The sequence below is a fragment of the Vicia villosa genome, linkage group LG4 (assembly GCF_029867415.1).
Source record: "Vicia villosa cultivar HV-30 ecotype Madison, WI linkage group LG4, Vvil1.0, whole genome shotgun sequence".
NCBI classification, from domain to species: Eukaryota; Viridiplantae; Streptophyta; class Magnoliopsida; order Fabales; family Fabaceae; genus Vicia; species Vicia villosa.
The window spans coordinates 6071708-6091016 of record NC_081183.1 but is presented as its reverse complement, the minus strand read 5'-3'; the positions used below and the strand labels follow the sequence as shown (position 1 = coordinate 6091016).

At 28.2% G+C, this 19309-nt stretch overlaps 1 protein-coding gene and 1 long non-coding RNA gene across 4 annotated transcripts; both read left to right on the top strand.

Annotated features, from left to right (window-relative positions):
- The first annotated feature begins 1686 nt into the window (after window positions 1–1686).
- On the top strand, window positions 1687–10046 carry LOC131594369 (LEAF RUST 10 DISEASE-RESISTANCE LOCUS RECEPTOR-LIKE PROTEIN KINASE-like 2.4). Of its 2 annotated transcripts, none has more exons than XM_058866482.1 (3): window positions 1687–2785; window positions 8312–8344; window positions 8741–10044. In XM_058866482.1, the coding sequence occupies exons 1-3, from the start codon at window positions 1801–1803 to the stop codon at window positions 9832–9834; spliced, it is 2112 nt and encodes a 703-aa protein (XP_058722465.1). In that variant the 5' UTR covers window positions 1687–1800; the 3' UTR covers window positions 9835–10044. The 2 variants fall into 2 exon arrangements, with proteins under 2 accessions (XP_058722465.1, XP_058722466.1); XM_058866483.1 differs by having other exon boundaries at window positions 2643–4279; window positions 8741–10046.
- A 5669-nt stretch (window positions 10047–15715) lies between these two features.
- Window positions 15716–17534, top strand: LOC131594370 (uncharacterized). Of its 2 annotated transcripts, XR_009281337.1 has the most exons (4): window positions 15716–15996; window positions 16127–16186; window positions 16380–16510; window positions 17386–17534. It is a non-coding gene; the product is annotated as an uncharacterized LOC131594370 (long non-coding RNA). The 2 variants fall into 2 exon arrangements; XR_009281338.1 differs by lacking the exon at window positions 16380–16510 and having other exon boundaries at window positions 15723–15996.
- Window positions 17535–19309: the final 1775 nt, after the last annotated feature.

Here is a 19309-nt window from a genome sequence, read left to right as displayed (position 1 = left end):
TTTAAACAGAAGACTAACCTCAGGGACTAAATGGAACATAAACCCGAGATATAAGGACTAAGATGGGAGAATGTTAGAAATATTTTTGTGGGCTACAATCAACGATAAGATTTGATTTTATAAAACAAATTCATGTTTTAAATGTGATTGATTCGAAAATGCTTAATTTTGACAATAATAATGAACTTTGAACACTAATTCTGATTTAAAATAAAGTGTAGCCCCAACATCTATGATATATAATGGGTGGTACTAAGGTTATTATCTTATAAATACATAAATTAAATCTTTTTTGTCGTCACTCTGAAATAAGTTAAAGGAAGATTCAGTCTAATATTTCAATCATTCTGAAAAAAATTAATTATCATAGCTTCAATAAATAAGTGTGTTCTAATATCATATAATATCAATTCTAGCTTTATCATGAATTGAAAAATAGTAGTCTTCAAATTTATAAGTTATTTAGATTTGATTTATATAATCAAATGTTTCATCTAATAGTTGGTTTTGATTAAACTTGTGAGATATTTGATCGAACTCTAGTATGGTTGAAGGGTAGTTTCTTGGTTCGACAAGATTAAGCATGAAGTCGAAGGTTGTTCACATGCTTGTGTCGAAGATGCTAGGGTTGTTAGCATGTTAAATTAGGTTTAGTGTTTAAACCCTAATTTGTTAAGTTAGCTTGTTTATTAAGTTGGCTTGTGTAATGGGCCTTGTGGAAAAAGCCCATTAGTTAGTATGTTAGGTTTTATTATAAATAGCATACTAGTCTCTCATCATTGCCAAACTGCAAATCCTAATTTAGGGTGAGAGAGGTTATTTGTTATTCTTGCAAACTTGTAATCTTGTTTTAAAGAGAAAGTAAAAGAATAGCAGTTATAACCAATCTTGTGTTCCTCTTCTTCCTTGTCCTTTATTCATCCCTTATTTTATACTTTGTTTGTGGCATTGAATTCACAACAAAACTAATATCCTACAAAGAATCTATTAAATAAAGTTGAATAAGCTATCAACTAACTTGTCAATGAATCACTATTTTTACTAAATATAACTATAATATACGTTGAGAACAAAGCGAAAAATTAGCAAACTTGTTTTTTTAGGGTCCAAGTGTCGAAAAAGAAAATTTCAATTGGATTAGGCGGGGATATTGCTTCCCCGCTAAATCATTATCAAATAAAACCTTCGTAAAGGGGTGGCCATCATTAAATCTACACAATTTATCATGTTGGTGAATTTCATTTTTCGGAAGAGTGTCAGCACATGTATTCGCTTCGCGGTAAATATGCCTGGTCGAGATATCAATGCCTTGTTGGAAAAAGGCTCTAATTTTGTTTAAAAGATACCTTGTTCCTTTTTTAATGGTTGGTGAAAGTAGACTTGTTCCTTTATCTCTTAACTAAGTATTTAGTTGACGCGTAAGTAATTAGTTTGGACAGCAATTGTCTATGTATCGCCAATTGACTCGTTCAAAACTATGACTAGTATATTTTTCCACTTTTCCCATTCTATTTTATGACTTTAAGATATACTTAATTGAGGAGAATTGTAAAAGCAATTAGACCCACTCCATTTTGTGTACGAGTACCTCTTAAAAGTCAACACAAATTTTATAAAAATAATTGTGCAAACAAATCATGGGCCATTTGGTATGTATTTTACACAAAATGTCATGACATCAAATCTTCGCAGCTGATACTACAGATTTAATAAAACAATATTTTCTTCATCACTACATAAGACATTTTTTCAGCTCTCAAGTTGAGTATACTTTTTTAGTTTTCATCATCACCTCCACACATGACTCCACATTTTCTTCCATCTCATTTTTCCTTCATCGTCAACTTACTTCTCTTTCTCCAATTCTTCTTCTTAATCCCACTGCATGTCACTAGTGATAGTGAAAGCTACAAATCATGTGCACCTTTTACATGTGGAAGTTTCACCAACATCACATATCCATTCTGGAATATCAACAATCAACCAAGTTATTGTGGCCATCCAAACTTCACGCTTGATTGTCAGAAAAACAATTTGACTATTGACATCAGCTCACAAAAGTTTCATATCATTGGCATAAATCAAACATCACAACTTTTGAAGATTGCAAGGTTGGATTTATGGAGTTATGATGCTGCAAATGTTCCTTCTTGTCCTGATACCAATGTAAACTTGAACTTGGATTTCTTCAAGTACACTTCCAATGATGAGAACTATACTCTATTGTCAGAGTGCGATCCTCTTCCTAATGATTCATTCGGATCATCTTCTTTGAGTTCAGAAGTTTCTCAACAGATTTCATGCCTTATAGATAGTAAACCTCAAGATGCATATTTAGTACTAAGTACTAAAATGAAAGATTTTGCGGTCCTAGATTGTAAGAACGATATCCAAGTTTATGGACCAAGAAGCTCTATCATAGAAGAGTTCTCCGATACAGTGGTGAATGTTATAAAGGAAGGATTTGAGGTTAAGTGGAGTGGTGTGGACGACGATATATGTAATTATTGCAAGAAATTTGGCGGGAGGTGTGGATACAATACAACCAAAAGTGCATTTATGTGTATTTGTCCTAATCAACAATCTTATGGTGATTGCGGCTTTTGTCGCCAGAATTCAACAACTGAGAGTTGGCCGGATGAGTCGGGTTGCATAGGATCTAAATTGTATAATTCTGCAGCACCATCACCTTTACCAGCATCATCTTATGGAGATACACCAGTGCAAGCATTAGTACCATTACCATCTTCTAATTCAGATTCCAAAAACTCTCGTGGCACTTCGAGTATGTTTTCTTCCTTTTTCGCGATATTTTATTAGATTGTTTTGTTGAGTAATCTTGATCTTAAAATGCATTTAGAGAACTTATTTACCAACAGTTTATTCACAGCATTATCAATTTGATTATAAATATTTTATAGGTTAACATTTATATAAACACTAAGATAATGAACATTCTCATACTTTGGCTGTTGAAATTGAATTTTAGTTTAGATAGTGTTCGTAAATCTCTGCTCAACCGATAAAAACTAATTTATGTTAGGTTGTGACATGAGTTCAAACTCTGCGTCAAATGATTGTATGTGTGAGTTTTTAATTACTACTTACTAATGTATTGTCTATCAATAAAAATAACTTTTGGAATAGTAGAGCTTTAGAAAATATAAGTCGTATGACAACTAAATTGTTAGGATTAGTAGAAGACTGTATGTAAATTCTATAGTAAATAAATCTATTGAAGTTTGAAAATAATGCCTTTCTGAATCTAAATTTTAATTAAATAGAAAAAAAAATAAATGGCATGGAAAGAGAGTGGAAATTTAATGGATGACTTTTCAGTTGACTCTCTAGCAGCCTCCTGAGAGCATAACTAAACTCAAACATAATGAAGTGAATTGCCTTAAAACATAACCTCCTCCTCCTCCTCCTCCTCCTCCTCCTCTTGTTGATTTCTTCTTAGTTCTCAATATAATGGAAAATCATATCAATATTCTTATGATCAACTATTTCTTCTTCTTCTTCTTGTTATTAATAATCACTTTTTTTACACAACTATCCCACTCTCTACCACAACCACAACTACCTCAAACCTTAAACAGTTATTCAACATGTAAGGAACAATCTTACAACTGCGGAGATATCACCAACGTCTTTTATCCATTTTGGGGACAAAATACTTCTACTTATTGTGGTGCCGGAAGCCTATTTTACCTAAACAGTAACAAAAACGTTACTACCATTCTATTATTCTCACAAAATTTCACAGTACTTGACATCAACACTGAGAAATATACAATCAAACTCAAGAGAACAGACCTGTCTCAAAATCTCTGTTCTCCTCAATTTGATGATATTGGTTTTTCTTCTTCACCTCTGTTTCACTATCTCCCACAAGTCAAAATCATCTACATATACTTCAATTGTCCTTCCACTTTCTCTCAACTTTTACCTATAGATTCTATATGTGGATATCAGAATCAAGCATTTGATTCTACTCATTATGATGATAATCTGTCAAGGGATTGCGAAAGACATATACAAGTGCCTGCAGGAGAAGATTTTTCCACGGAGAAAAATTATTTTCAGCGTGATGAACTTCTAAGTGGCTTGGATAAGGGGTTTGAGGTGAATTATAATGTTAGCGGGGAATGTTTAGCGTGTTTGGGAAATCAAGAAGGTGATTGTAGATTCAAAAACATCAATGATTTTGAGTCCTCTTGCTATTATTGCCCAGATGGATCCCATGCTTCTTCAACACACTGTTCTTTTCATCACACTAGTATGTTTTCTATCCCTTTATCTCACAAATAAAAAAACGTGACATACTTCATATCTTGTCATTATTATATAATATATCTACTTGGCATCTTAATCACTTGCCAAGAATAAGTTCACGAAATATGCCGATCGTCTCCACTAAGAAATAATGCAGTAATTGCTTAAAGTTTTGAAATTCAAATTCTGCAATACTCTCACTACATTTTTCCTTCAAATTTTTCACTATGTAACCTACAGTATTCATGAGAGGGTCTCCTTCTACATACAAGGCCTTTCTTGAAAGTGCCACTTCAAGCATTTCTTGATTGTAACCTAAATCAACAATCTTCCTGATTGCATTTCTGAAAATCAAATCCAAATTGTTCATCAGTAACTCCTCAAGCCTAGTCGCTGTAGGATCCTTCTAATCCTCAACCTTCGAGCACATGTAATTGTGGCTCCCCTGTATAACAATCTAAATCCAATCCCGACAGAGCAAATTCATTTAAGTCAGACAGATTTGTAAATCCATAAAGAAAAAAATCACCATCGACATTCGACGAACGGTCATCTGAAACCATAGAGAACTCATGATTTAACTTTCTGTTATTACTACTAGGGGTGGCAAAATGGATGGATTGGATGGATATGGATTGGATCCTTAATGGATGGATCAAACCAATCCATTAATCCATTATAATCCATTAAACTCTCTAAATAAAAATCCAATCCAATCCATCCATTAAGGAATAAAATCCATCCAATCCATCCATTAACAAATTTCTAATGGATGGATATCCATCCATCCAAAAGATAATTAAAAATATTTTATTTTTTTTAAATTTCATAAAAATAATAATTTACGTATTTTAAAATAGTTTTTTCGTTTTTCTAAAAAATAATTGATTTTTCGTTCTTCCGAAAAAATTTGAATTTTCGTTTTTTAAAAAAAAACTCGATTTCTCGTTTTTCCGAAAAAAAACTCGATTTTTTGTTTGTTTTCGCAAAAACTCAATTTTTTCATTTTTTCGAAAAAACTCAATTTTTTCTTTTTTCTAAAAAAAACTCGATTTTTCGTTTTTCTGAAAAAGACTCGATTTTTTCGTTTTCCAAAAAAAAACTCGACTTTTTTCGTTTTTTCCGAAAAAAAACTCAATTTTTTCGTTTTTTTGAGAAAAAACTCGATTTTTTCATTTTCACACAAAAACTCGATTTTTTTCGTTTTTCGAAAAAAACTCGAATTTTTCGTTTTTCTGGAAAAAAACTCGATTTTTTCGTGTTGCCCAAAAAAACTCGACTTTTTTCGTTTTTCGAAAAAAATATCGATTTTTTCGTTTTCCCCAAAAAAACTCGTCTTTTTTCATTTTTCCAAAAAACTCAATTTTTTTCGTTTTTCTGAAAAAAAAACTCGATTTTTTTGTTTTTCCAAAAAAAAAAACTTGATTTTTTCGTTTTCCCCAAAAAAAACTCGACTTTTTTCGTTTTTCCAAAATAACTCGACTTTTTTCGTTTTTCTGGAAAAAAAACTCGATTTTTTTCGTTTCCCCCAAAATATCTCGACTTTTTTCATTTTTTCGAAAAAAACTCGATTTTTTTCGTTTTCCCCATAAAATCTCAGCTTTTTCCCTTTTTTCGAAAAAACTCGATTTTTCTCTTCTTTCGAAAAAAACTCGATTTTTTTCGTTTTCCCCAAAAAATCTCGACTTTTTTCATTTTTCCGAAAAAAACTCCATTTTTCCGTTTTCTGAAAAAAAAACTCAACTTTTTTCGTTTTTCGGGAAAAACTCGATTTTTTCGTTTTCCCCAAAAAAGCCCGACTTTTTCGTTTTTCCGAAAAAAAACTCAATTTTTTCGTTTTTCTGAAAAAAACTCGACTTTATTGTTTTTTCTGAAATACCTGATTTTTTTCGTTTTTAGGAAAAACACGATTTTTTCGTTTTTCGGGAAAAACTCGGTTTTTTTAGTTTTTTTGAAAAAACTCGATTTTTTCGTTTTTCTGAAAAAACACGTTTTTTTGTCTTTTCGAAAAAACACGATTTTTCGTTAATTCGAAAAAACTCGATTTTTTTGTTTTCCCGAAAAAATTGGATTTTTTTCGTTTTTCGTAAAAAAACTCGATTTTTCAATTGGATTTAAATCAAGTCATTGTTTTCCTTCTCTTGGGTTCAACACGTCTTTCACAGTCATACACTTCATTTTCTCCTTTCTCCTTTTTTATTTCCATCACAAATTAAAGTCATCTTTTCCACTCATTTTCTCCTTGGAAAAGACTAATAATAAGTTAAATTCAACATGTTGGTTTTACTATTCAAATACCTTCGAGTCAAACTTCTATTGTAAGATAAAAGAAAATTAAAAACTTTTATCTTATTTCGCGACAAACTAATTCAACTAGATTAATTTCATCGTATACTTGTGAAAATCTTAATTAAAAACCGAAAAAAAATTTGTATGAATTTGATCAACACAAAACTTATTAACACCTAATAAAATTTGAACCTAAACTTTGAGAGGAACATAATGTCAGAACCCAAACCTTCACCGACAGTTCAACCTTGCCGAAGGTTATTGTAAGGTATTAGATCTACTTTCTATTGTGGATGTGACAACTATTATGGATACACCACCTATGAATTAAAACAACCTTAACAATGTCAAAAAAAAGTCAATTTCAAAATATGAACCACCAATTGAAATTTCTACATTTCTCCCTCCATTATAACAAAATCCAAACTAAACATTTTCACAATTATCTTGTTCTTGATTACAACAGTTCAATCTATTAATCTAAAATTTGAGGCATGCACACCTCAAACCTGTGGAACAGGCCCATCCCTTAAGTATCCTTTATGGATTCCTTATCAACAAGTTTCATTTTGTGGCCATTCACAATTTGAGATCAATTGCAAAAACAACAATCCAATTCTCAAAACTTCAAATTATGACCTATTAGTAAAACACATCTCTTACTCAAACTCTTCATTCACCACAACCATCATAAATGTTTATGAAGATAAGTATCCTGCTCCTATGTTTAATTTTAGTCTTTCCCTTGATCAAAATCCATTTACATTTAGTTATGAAAATTATATCTCTTTCTTCTACAACTGTACAACCGAACCTATAGATTACCCTATATATAAAGTAAAATGTGCGAAAAATGCTACACGTTATTTTTGTGTTGTTTTCCTTAAATGAGTGCGAGTTTATAGTTAAGGGTTAAATACGTTTTTAGTCCTTATAAATACGCGATCCTGCATTTTTAGTACCTATAAAATTTTTCTTCAATGAATGGTCCTTCTAAAATTTTTATGCATGTAATTTCAGTCCATGCTGTCAAACCAATGTGTATTTTAAAATGATTATTTTACAGACATGTTCATAAAGTTTTAAAAAGTTCATGAAAAAAATATAACTCAAAATTTAATTTCTAAGTTGATATTTTCATTACTTTTATAATTATTTTTTGAAATTTAAAAAAATTCATATTTATCTCTTTTCGTTTTAAAAATTTCTAAAACTTGGTAGATAAATATTTTACAGTATTCTAAATATATATATATATATATATATATATATATATATATATATATATATATATATATATATATATATATATATATATATATATATAAAATTATTCAAAAATTTAAAAATTAAAGGGTAATTAATCAGTTTTTAAAATTTTAGAAAATAGCAGAGACTGAAATTGTATGCATTGATATTTTAATGTTAGGAGGGTTGGCAAATGTTAGGGCAGATGTATTGGTCTTGTGATAAATCTTCTTCTAGCTAATTAGGATAATCAATTTTTATGCACATAAATTATAATGACTTATTGTTAGTGCAGTATATAGTGTTATTTTCTCTGGATGTCATGTAAATTGGGGAATATTAAACCATATGTTATATCTGCTAGTGTTCACTTTCTTTACCCAAACTTATGGTGAAAGAGTATAAATTTAACATGTTTTTGTATGTTACTCTAGTAGAATATTATCCTCGAGTTAGAAGAATGCTAACTAATCTTTTCTTTCACAACTAATTGTTGCAGGCTCATTGAATTTGAAGAGGAAACTCATTGTTGGTAATAAATTCAACTTTCCTTGTTTTTTTTATTGGATTCCTCTATATTAAATTCAATTTTTGGTGAGGAATTAATTGATTTGTTGTTATTGTAGCTAATAGTATATCCATGAGGGAATCCATGTTTAAAATAGTAATGCTTAATTTCATGTCAATATATATTGATAAAAAATACATTGTCTTTAAGATCCACCTCTCTTCCTCGACCTGTCCCCATACGAATATGTGTTTGATTATAGAGAAATTGAATTGTATCACTTTTATTACAATGAATTAATACTTTGTCATTAACACCCCAAACAACATCATATGAAAAGACACAATACAATAATTTTAAATTTTTTGTTTTGCTTCTTCAGTGAAACACATAATAAGATGATTTTCTTTCTAACAACAGGCATTGCTGGAAGTGCAGTAATGGTAGCATTGTTGATGTGCATCATAATTTGTTATATTAAAGGTAAGTCATCAATACAACAACTAAAATTCCAGTTTAAGACAAAGAATGATAAAAACATCGAAGCATTTTTTAAAGAACATGGAGCTTTGACGCAAAAGAAATATAAATTTTCTGAAATAAAGAAAATGACAAATTCTTTCAAAATTAAACTTGGTCAAGGGGGTTTTGGTGTTGTGTACAAAGGAAAATTATTCAATGGTTGTCCTGTGGCGGTGAAGATATTGAATGCATCAAAAAGAAATGGTGAAGAATTTATTAATGAGGTTGCAAGTATTACTAGAACCTCACATGTTAATGTTGTCAGTCTGATTGGATTTTGTTTTGAAGGGCGTAAAAAAGCACTTGTATATGAATTTATGTCTAACGGTTCACTTGACAAATTTATTTACAATAAGGGACCTGAAACAATTGAATCTTTAAGTTGGGATAATTTGCATCAAATTGCGAAAGGAATAGCTCGTGGGCTAGAGTACTTGCACAGAGGATGCACCACTCGAATTTTACATTTTGACATAAAACCACATAACATTCTTTTGGATGAAAACTTTAATCCAAAGATTTCTGATTTCGGACTTGCAAAGCTTTGCCCTAGAAAAGAGAGCATAATATCAATGTCAGATCAAAGAGGAACGATGGGATATGTAGCTCCAGAAGTGTGGAATAGACATTTTGGAGGAGTTTCGTATAAGTCGGATGTTTATAGTTTTGGAATGATGTTGTTAGAAATGGTGGGTGGAAGAAAAAATATTAATGCTGATGCAAGTCACACAAGTGAGATATACTTTCCTCACTGGGTATACAGTAGGCTTGAGTTTGAAAGTGATTTGAGACCTGATGGAGTAATGGATACAGAAGAAGATGAGATTGCAAGGAGAATGACCATTGTGGGTTTGTGGTGTATTCAAACATTACCTAATGATAGGCCTACGATGAGTAAAGTGGTTGAAATGTTAGAAGTTAGCATGAATTCATTGAAAGTACCACCGAAACCATTACTTTCTTCTCCTACTAGATCATTATCTGAGTCTTAAATATCTTCAAATTTGAGGCATGTATAATTATTTCATACTTTTTAATTAGAATAGATATTATCTCAACCTTTTTAATCATCATGTAAAATAAGGGGATCTTAATGTCTCCAATTGTTTTTATATTAAATGTAAAATTATGAATCAGTGGCCATGCAATGTTATAGTTTTATAATTTTTTATAATTTAGAAGTTAGTGAAAAACAAGTTATACTAAAAATGTATTTTATCTTTTATGGAAGTGTGCTGCTAGTATGTGGTGATTAAGGCATGTCCTTAACACTTAATATAAAAAATTAAGTATATTAGTTTTTTCTTTAATAAATTTATAAGATTCTTGGTGTTCCTCCTTTATGTTTGATGTGTTTTTCGTTGTTTTGCATGTTAAGCCAAAAGCAAAAGTGATGACATTTTTTCCACATTCACTGAAGAACGATATTGATGGCATACAAAAATATTATTTAATGAGTTAAGTTGCGTGTGTGTTTTGTTTCATTAATTGAGATAAAAATATGGTTTCTCAACCCTGAATGTGTTAAGGTTCAAATAATTTCGTCAGGGATGAAAAAAAGACAACTGAATAGGTATGACAAGTTAAATCGTGCTTTAAACAATTATGGTGATATCTAATTTATTTAACAATTTTATAAAAAAGTGTTAGTTTTTATCCATTTAAAAAATTAATAATAAAAGGGAGAATATATCACCACGATTGGTTTAGACAACCCACAGTGACATCTGAAATTTTTTCATGTTATAAATAAACAGTGGCGGATCCAGAAACTTTACGTAGTGGGGGCATAAAATATTCACTAATATTTTTTTAAATAAATTGTTTTTTATTTTTCTAAAATATTTATTTATTTGAGCTCAATTATTCAAAATAGTATATAATTATTAACAGATGTAGAAATTTTACATAGTAGATGCATAAAAAATAATTAAAGATATTTTTTTATAAAATGTTTTAACTTTTACGAAATATCCATTTATACAAAAACAATTATTCAAAATTATATATAATTATTGTCAAATCCATAAATTTTATGTAGTGTGCATAAATATAATTAATAATATTCTATTAATAAAATATTTTAATTAGAAAAATATTTATTTATATAAACATAATTATTCAAAATAGTATATGATATGTATGATGATATTTACTTTTCAAAATATATTGTAGTGTAATTTATTTAAATATTAGTGTTAAAGAAGAAATAAAAGTTAAAAGTAACTGATTCAAAACGATACTACTTTTTAACTTTTTTTATTTCTTTAAAATATTTAGTTTAGGTGGCAATAATTGTTTTTATAAAAAAGATTAAAAATTATTAAGGTATTTTAAATCTTTTTTGTTTGCTTTGTGGGGGCAAGAGCCCCCAGACCACTTTACCTGCATCCGCCATTGTAAATAAATAAAAAAGAATGACATCACTTTAAAAATAAAAATAAAAGAGGTAAATGATATCACTACGCTTGAAATAATCAACCCTAATAAATTCATGTTTATATTTAATTTAAAACAAATCAAAAAGCAAGGTGTCACTATAATGTTAAAGAAATCACAAATTTTATTGGCGCGGTTGAGATTCAAATTTATGAACTTTAAGAACTTTCACCCTAGTTCCTCTATCCAATTGTGGTAATATGTAAACTATTTTTAAATTAAAAATAAATAAAAATGATGACACTTGATTTTAGAGATGTCACCACGATCCTTCAAGAACTGAATGAACGTCGTTGTATAAAAGTTTTTTATATAATGCATGGTTAAAATCGTCTCCGTCCAACCTAACGTGTGTTACAGAAAATTACCCGATCAAAATTAGGGACAATCGATGCTTAGATGAATGAAATCAGATACTTGATTTATTCATTGAGACTCCGCCTATTTACCTACATCTGGTGACACTTTAGATTGGGCCTATAAGACTGGTCTTATGATACGTCTGAAATATTAATATATTTAATTATGTTGTTTTTTATATGTTCTCCTTAACATGTGAACTTACTTGACATGCTTGGGTGTTAGCTGCATTTTTTTATGAGAAATGTTAACCAGTGCTCTTAGGACATTTTTTAAGTGATTAAAGTGATAAATTTTTTTTAAATGAAATTCGTGTATTCAATCCATTGAAAATTAAAATATTAACTTTTATAAAAATGTTTTTTTATTTAGTATGTTTAAAGAGTGCCTTAAGAACACTCGTTAACAAGATTTTTTTTATTTATTAAAAATATTAAAGATAATATTTAACAAGTGACTCAATATTTTGATTACTGGTTTGATATTCTAATCGAATCGGTCACTAAATAATTGTTTTTTGAAATAGAGGATTTAATAATTAGCAATGGCAATGATGATTCATGTTACTCGTCCATAGAATGCTTCATTTATTAAATTCAATACACCAATCACAATATTTATTTCATTACTGTGTACTTGTTGTTGTTTCTGCTTTTCCTAACAAGTGACAGCATCGTAATGCATTTTACTTCCTTCATGACCAAAAGGAGTGAACAAGTACAATGATATATGTAAGAGGCTTAATAAAATATTCAAAGGACCGTGGTGGGCACGCGTTCATGAATTTTATATTCATCAAATATGATTTTAATAATCACAGGTCCTAGATATTTTCCTAAAATCCAAATAGATATTCAAATAAATAAATAAAGTTTAATCCATTGAAATGTGCAAACCTTGTCTACAGTCATCATTCATCAAAATTTTAAGATTTTATAATTTTTAGTTTGACTTCTTGTGAAACTTTGGCATCAAGTCTTTGAATCTGGTAATTCATGATCAAGCACACAGAAACTCCCTCATAAAGCTTTGCTTTATAAATTATAAATAATTCAATATCATGCACATAGAAACTTCCCCCTCAAGCTTGTTAAGAATTCTAGTATTATGTTTGTTTTTATTTTTATAACTTTGTAATAATAAATTTGTTAAATTTATATATAATTTTCATTTAATTATTCTTATAATTAAATTATTTCCTAGCTCTTTTAATAATTAGGATATGTTTTGATTGATGTGTTTGAATTTATTTACTTATATAAATTTTATGACAATGTTTGAGAGAGTTAATTAAACCAATATAATATTTTTTATTAATATTTTTAGCCTATTTTATAAATTCTCAAATAATTTATGAAAATAAATTATAATATATAAAAAAAATTAATTTTTTGTCATAAAAATATCTTATGACAACTTACTCAAACACTTGTTTTTGATAAGCAATTGTGTTATAAGCAGGAACTAAGCTATTTATTCAAATCGACCTTTAGTCTAGTTAGATATGCATGTCATATACGAGGCATAAAGGAAAATACTGTTCAATAATAGGACATATATATTTAAGACATCGAAGATAAATTTGCTTAAGAAAATATACTTTAATTATATAAAAGACCTAAAAAAAAATTTTGCCTCAGACTTCTATTGACTTGAGATTTGTTGATGTTGAAGAGCAAATGTGATATTACATGTCATTCAATAATATTTATGATTTTAAGAAAAATGTTTGTTGATAGAACTAAGTTAAAATGACTGTAAATAAAAGTAAGGTTAACATATGAGATGAGATTACTGGGGTTAGATTTTATTATCCTATTATGATGTATCATTATGATTAATTATACATATTCTAGTTAAAATTTAATATTATTACCTATCACTCTGAATATGTTTTTATGTCTAAACAATAACGTGATATTAATCGTATTGTTTAACTAACAATCTATTAGCTCGGTTAATTAAGAAGATATCATTAAGTGTAGATAGAGTGTGTAAATGTTAAATCTAAATACATTTATAGAGTTTAGTATTTAACAAATGGAAATTCTATTATCTAGTTATGAAAAATAATTCTTAACAAAAATTCACAATGACATATCAAGTTAGAATTTGTTCGATCATAACAAGCATTAAGAATGAGAATAATCAACAATATAAATGAATAACTCAGTGGCGGAGCCAGAAATTTTAGGTAGCCTGGGCAAAAACTTTACACCATTGATTATTCATCCGTTTTAATTTTCACACCCTATTTTTACTAACTTTGCCCCTAATTTTGTCTAAAAATCGACTATTAAATTGGAGGAAGTACAAAGAAAATAGGGGTTGAGCCCGGGCGCCTGCCCGGGCTAGCTGGGCCTTGGCTCCGCCCCTGGAATAACTAGAACATATAATATCATGATCAAATGCAATACGTAAGTATTTGGAAAATTACATCTAACCCCACAAAAGATAATTTAACTACTCTTACTCATAGTGGCTTTACACTAATGAATAAGAAAAAGGTGAAAAAACAACAGCGGCCGATTTCTCTAGCCGAATGAAGCATTATCTTCAATCTTAATTCTTTCTCATGAGAAATCTTTCTAATACCTCTCTATTTCTATCTGTTCGGATCTCTAAAACACAAAAATGAATGAATATGACCAAGCTGTGACCTCTATTTATAGGGATCTATCAGGAATTTTTGTCCAACAAAGTCATTAGCTCGTCCAATAAGCATGTATTTCTTCATTAGAAAGTTATGTCCATATGATACAGGTGGATTTTGACCACCTTCTTTCTACTAATGACATTGTTTATTTGTCTAGCGAGAAAACCCTTACTTCACCATGAAGTAACTTAGATAAATGGATTTAAATCACCCGGTTTCGCTTGACAAGATTGTCACTTCGCCCAGCGAGACCACCTTGCTTTTCCATGAAGTAACTTAGTCCTGAGGTATTATAAATCACCTTTGTTCGTCCACTGAGTATGTAGTTTCTCCCAGTGAGATTGTCTTAGAATGGATGGTTTTTTTCATTATCTTGACTTCACTAGTCGAGCCCATGCTTTCCCAACGAATCTCTACTACTCAATATCTTTGTTATGTGGTTTTCTCTGACATTTTCATCGATAATTGTGAAATGCATAGTTGTAATGTTCACACAAATGTTTAATCCATTTTTATGACAATTTGGGAGATTTTGATATGATTTTTTATTATATAAGTTAATAAGTGTTTTTGCAAAACAAGTAATTTTTTCACTTATCAGTTGATAAATATGGTTTTATAGAAGAGAGATTTTTTTCTTGCATGTGTTAATGAAACAACACCTTTAACTCTTAAGCAAAATGTATGTGATATACTTTTTCTACATAACCTTTATGTCTCTAACATTTGTAGCCAATAGTATGATGATGCTAGCAATATTAGAGGAGAATTGAATAGTTTACATACACTATTTATGAAGTATTGTCCTTATGCATTTTATGTTCATTGTTTTGCTCATCTGTTGTGATTTGCCTTGGCTACTGCATCAAGAGAAGTTAACCAATTTATAAATAAAAAATTGAGAAAATGTCTTACGGGTAATGTTGTTTGTTCTTCTACAAAGTGCCATGATAAGTAACAAACTTCCCAATTAAATGAATTTAAATATTTGTTAGAGATTGGTGAGAATGCTTTTGATAAAGGTGGAAATCAAATTGGTAATCTACAATATAAGAAAGTTTTATGATCTGGAAAGTACATATTTGCCCCTTTGCTTTCTGCTTCAGCCACATGGATGCCTTGGTTGTATTTCTATGTTCTCACATCACGTTTCCTTTGGTACACATTAAAATCTTAATTAATTCTTCAACCTTTTTCTTTTATTTCATTTCACCAAACCCAAGACTTTTCCATTTTCCATATATTTTAATATCTTCTTTCTTAGATGTCCCTTCATATATTACATTAAATATTCTGCAGAGTATTTATTATTATTATATTAACCTATTTTCACATCAACAGTCTAAAAGTAGTCTAAAGATAGACATTGCTTCTATTTTGGTTTTGATCATTTCAAAACTACTTTTGCTTCTTCCTGCAGCTTCCATCTTCTACCCCCCCCCCCCCCCTCTCTCTCTCTATCTATTTTCCCTCAATTACTCTTTTTTCTCCCAACCACTTTTCTTCCTTTCTTCTTTCTATATGCTTGCTAAATCCCTCAAATTCGTCTCTCTTTATTTCTTCTTCATTTTCTCACAATCTTTCATTCATTTATATGCAATCTCTCATATTTTTTTTTGTTTTTGTTTTTCCAGGTTGTAGATCTATATGAAGATGCAAACTAACATTAAATGCTTTCGTAGGTTGTAGATCTACGCGTGTATGTAACCATTTGTGCATTCTCAAGATAATATAGATCTTTTGTTGTCATTTTTGAAGTTCATAATAAAAGTTATATCTTTCTCATCTTTTTAATATCTTTTCACTTCTTTTGTTTTTTTTTTCTTCAGATCGTAGATCTACAAAAATGAAGGTGTATAAGGTTAAACAACATCGATAAAATAAAAATTGTAAGTTTTAATGTTTTTTATTTTTTTAGGTTGTAAATCTATATTTTTCTAGGTATGGATTTATGTTCTTGAAATTTAATATTTCTTCAACATAAGGTGAGATTTAAGTGTTATGACTTTATCTGTTTCTCTTTCAAAATTTTAAATTGGTTGATGTTGCACATATTGAAGCTCATTTTTTTTTCTTCTTTAGATCTAAAAAATATACAAAATATAGTGGATGGCATTTTAGATTGAAAAATGTTGTTGTTGTTTAGAACAAAGAGATGGTGAGAAACCGTGAAGAGAGAGTGAGAGTTTAGCAAATGTTGATTTTTTTCTGAGGTATCCCATATCTTCTCTTTCTATAATTTATTTGTTTTTTCTTTAATTAATTAAAATGTCAAATCTCTATCATTTATTGGTCTGTCAAATAGTCATTTTTTTCTACCACAATTTTTTACTTTTCCATTTTTTTATTGTTATTATTATTATTATTATTATTATTATTTCATTAAATAATGTTGTAAATTTTAACTGGTTTCTTTTTAAATTAATTTAAAGATAATAAATTGAAAAAATCATTTAGAGAATTTTTAGGGAAGGGAACGATTTTACTTCTCATTTTCTCTCCCTTTTCTAATTTATTATTAATTGTTTTCTACTTTATTTTTTAAAATAAAAAAACAACCAATTTTAAGAAAATTAGGGAGAGGTGATTCACGTTTCATGTTTTTTCCTTTTCCCAATTTTGAAATAATTAGGGAGAGGTGGATAAAAAACAACCAATTTTGAATGTTTATGTACTAAGTTTTTGTTCTCTCTTATACTTTTTTTTATCATATATCCTCTTTGATTTTTATTTTTTGTGTGTTTGATTTGATTTGATTTTTTCTATTTTTATGTTTCCTGTGTATTCTCATATTTAATTGCCTATTGTTTTGCTTAAAGATTATTTTTACTTTGATTTCATACTATTTATCAAATAAAACTTGATTTGATACTGAAAATAAACTTCATAAAATATATTTTAAGCATTTTCATTCTATTTTCTTCAAAAGGTCTATCAAAATAAATATATCTGAGTTTAATATTGTTGTTTTGTTTATGAGAGAATGATTTTGACCTAGAAAGAAATGGTATGTGTTTTTCATTAAAATGAGAATTAAAATTTATTTAGCTTTTTCACCTATCTCAGTTTATCTTTTTATATCTTTCAGGAGGAAGGAAGTGGTTCTAAAGAGATGTTGGCTTGCTCTCTACTGGATTTGAGGAAACTTGCTTCTTGAAGATTCTTAATGAATAAATGTGTTATGGACAGATAATAGTTTGTTTTGGCTTGCTCTCTACTGAATTATACTTTTTTTAATCTTTGATTTTATTTTAATTTTATGATTATTAAAAGATCTCTTAATGACTCACACTATTCTTACTAAAAATATTTTCCTTCCACTTTTGGTGATAAATAAGAAACATGATTCTCTTTCATATTTCTTAAAAAATAAACATGATTTTCTATAAAGAAAAAATGGCCTCTCCATTTTAAACAAAATTTACTAAATTATTATTTAGTTAAAATAAAATAATAGTTTATTCACTTAAACTACAATATCAGTATTATAGATTTTTATAGATTACAAAATCATAATAAGTTTTTAAAATGTGTCAGCTTCTTTGCTGTTTGTTCAATTTTGGTATGTTTAATCTGGTTTTTTTATTTGTACCGTTAGCACTTGTGTTTTTTTTGTTTCAATCTATTTTGGCTTTATTCCAAAAAATATCTATGGCACACACAATACTTCAACATTTGGTTTAAAAGGGATTTTATTAATCAAAATTTATTTCAAAATCAAAAGTAATTATAGTCCCTATAGTAGTCCAGCTATTATTAATAGGTTGTCCTATTTTTCTTGGAAGTTGTCTCTTACCTCTCTATTAATTCTTAGTCTCTGCAAAATTAAAGTGATCTGTCAATGTCATTCTGCAACAATCACTCTCACCAATCTCTCCACAAAAAGAAATTAAAAGATCTTAAAAAGAGAGGTAAAATATAAGTTACAATTAAATAATTTTGGTTACAGATTATTAAACATTGAATATTTATTATATGTATTATATGTATTATATATTTAATATAATCGATTATACGTATTATATGTATTAAATTCAGATTGGAAGATTACAAAACTAATATGTTATATGTATTATATATTTAACATTGAATAAAATTATTTATTAATTTTCTTCTTAAAATATAACTTACTCAAATTATTTAAAATGATTTTAGATTAAATTCTTTAATTGTTAATTATGTATTATATATTTAATATTGTTATTAAATGATTTATATATTAAAATAAAATGTGGTATTCTCACTTTTTTTTTTAAATTCATGTTTCTTAAATTTTAATTTTTTTTATCAAAATATGTTTTGTTTTATATATTTTATTATGTGTTTAATTTTCATGATGATAATGTGAATACTAACGGGAACCTGAAATTACTGATTAAAATACTAAATATTAACGGGAACATGTCATGAAATAAACATTAATGATTAGATTTTAAAATCCTTTAATTCAATTAACTATTTTGAAGTGAATTTAAAATAATAAAATATATTTTTCCTCTAGCCTGCAATAAATAATATTAATAATAAAGTGATATTATTATTATTTTTAAACTTATTGAATGAGATTAATAGCACTCAATTACGTTTCACGAAATAAACAATATGATTGAATTTTAAAATCTTTAATTCATATCATTAAAATAATGCCTTGTGATTACTAAGAATTTATATCATTAATTTATACCATTAAAATATACCATACGATCACTTTGTCAAATATATTTTTATTCTTTTCTTAGAAAGACAAATATAATCTAAAATATTAAAAATCTTCAATCTTAGAAAGACAAATATTTAGTTTCTATTTGCTTCTAATATTTGTTTTCTTCTATTTTTTAATACATTTTTTTAGCTTCTATTATTCACATATATTATACTAAAATTGTATTTCGTATTAAAAAATCTTATTGATCTAAATGTTTTTAAGGGTACCAAACATTTTTCTATACATTTAATTATTATTTTTTCACGGGTACCAGACATTTTTCTATATATTTAAATTATTATTTTTT

Excerpts from the sequence above, each read along its gene's own strand:
- LOC131594369 (XM_058866482.1), top strand. The coding sequence starts at position 1,801 with ATGACTCCACATTTTCTTCCATCTCATTTTTCCTTCATCGTCAACTTA. Across the intron at positions 2,786-8,311 it reads AAACTCTCGTGGCACTTCGA|GCTCATTGAATTTGAAGAGG; the intron begins GTATGTTTTCTT and ends TAATTGTTGCAG. Across the intron at positions 8,345-8,740 it reads GAAGAGGAAACTCATTGTTG|GCATTGCTGGAAGTGCAGTA; the intron begins GTAATAAATTCA and ends TTCTAACAACAG.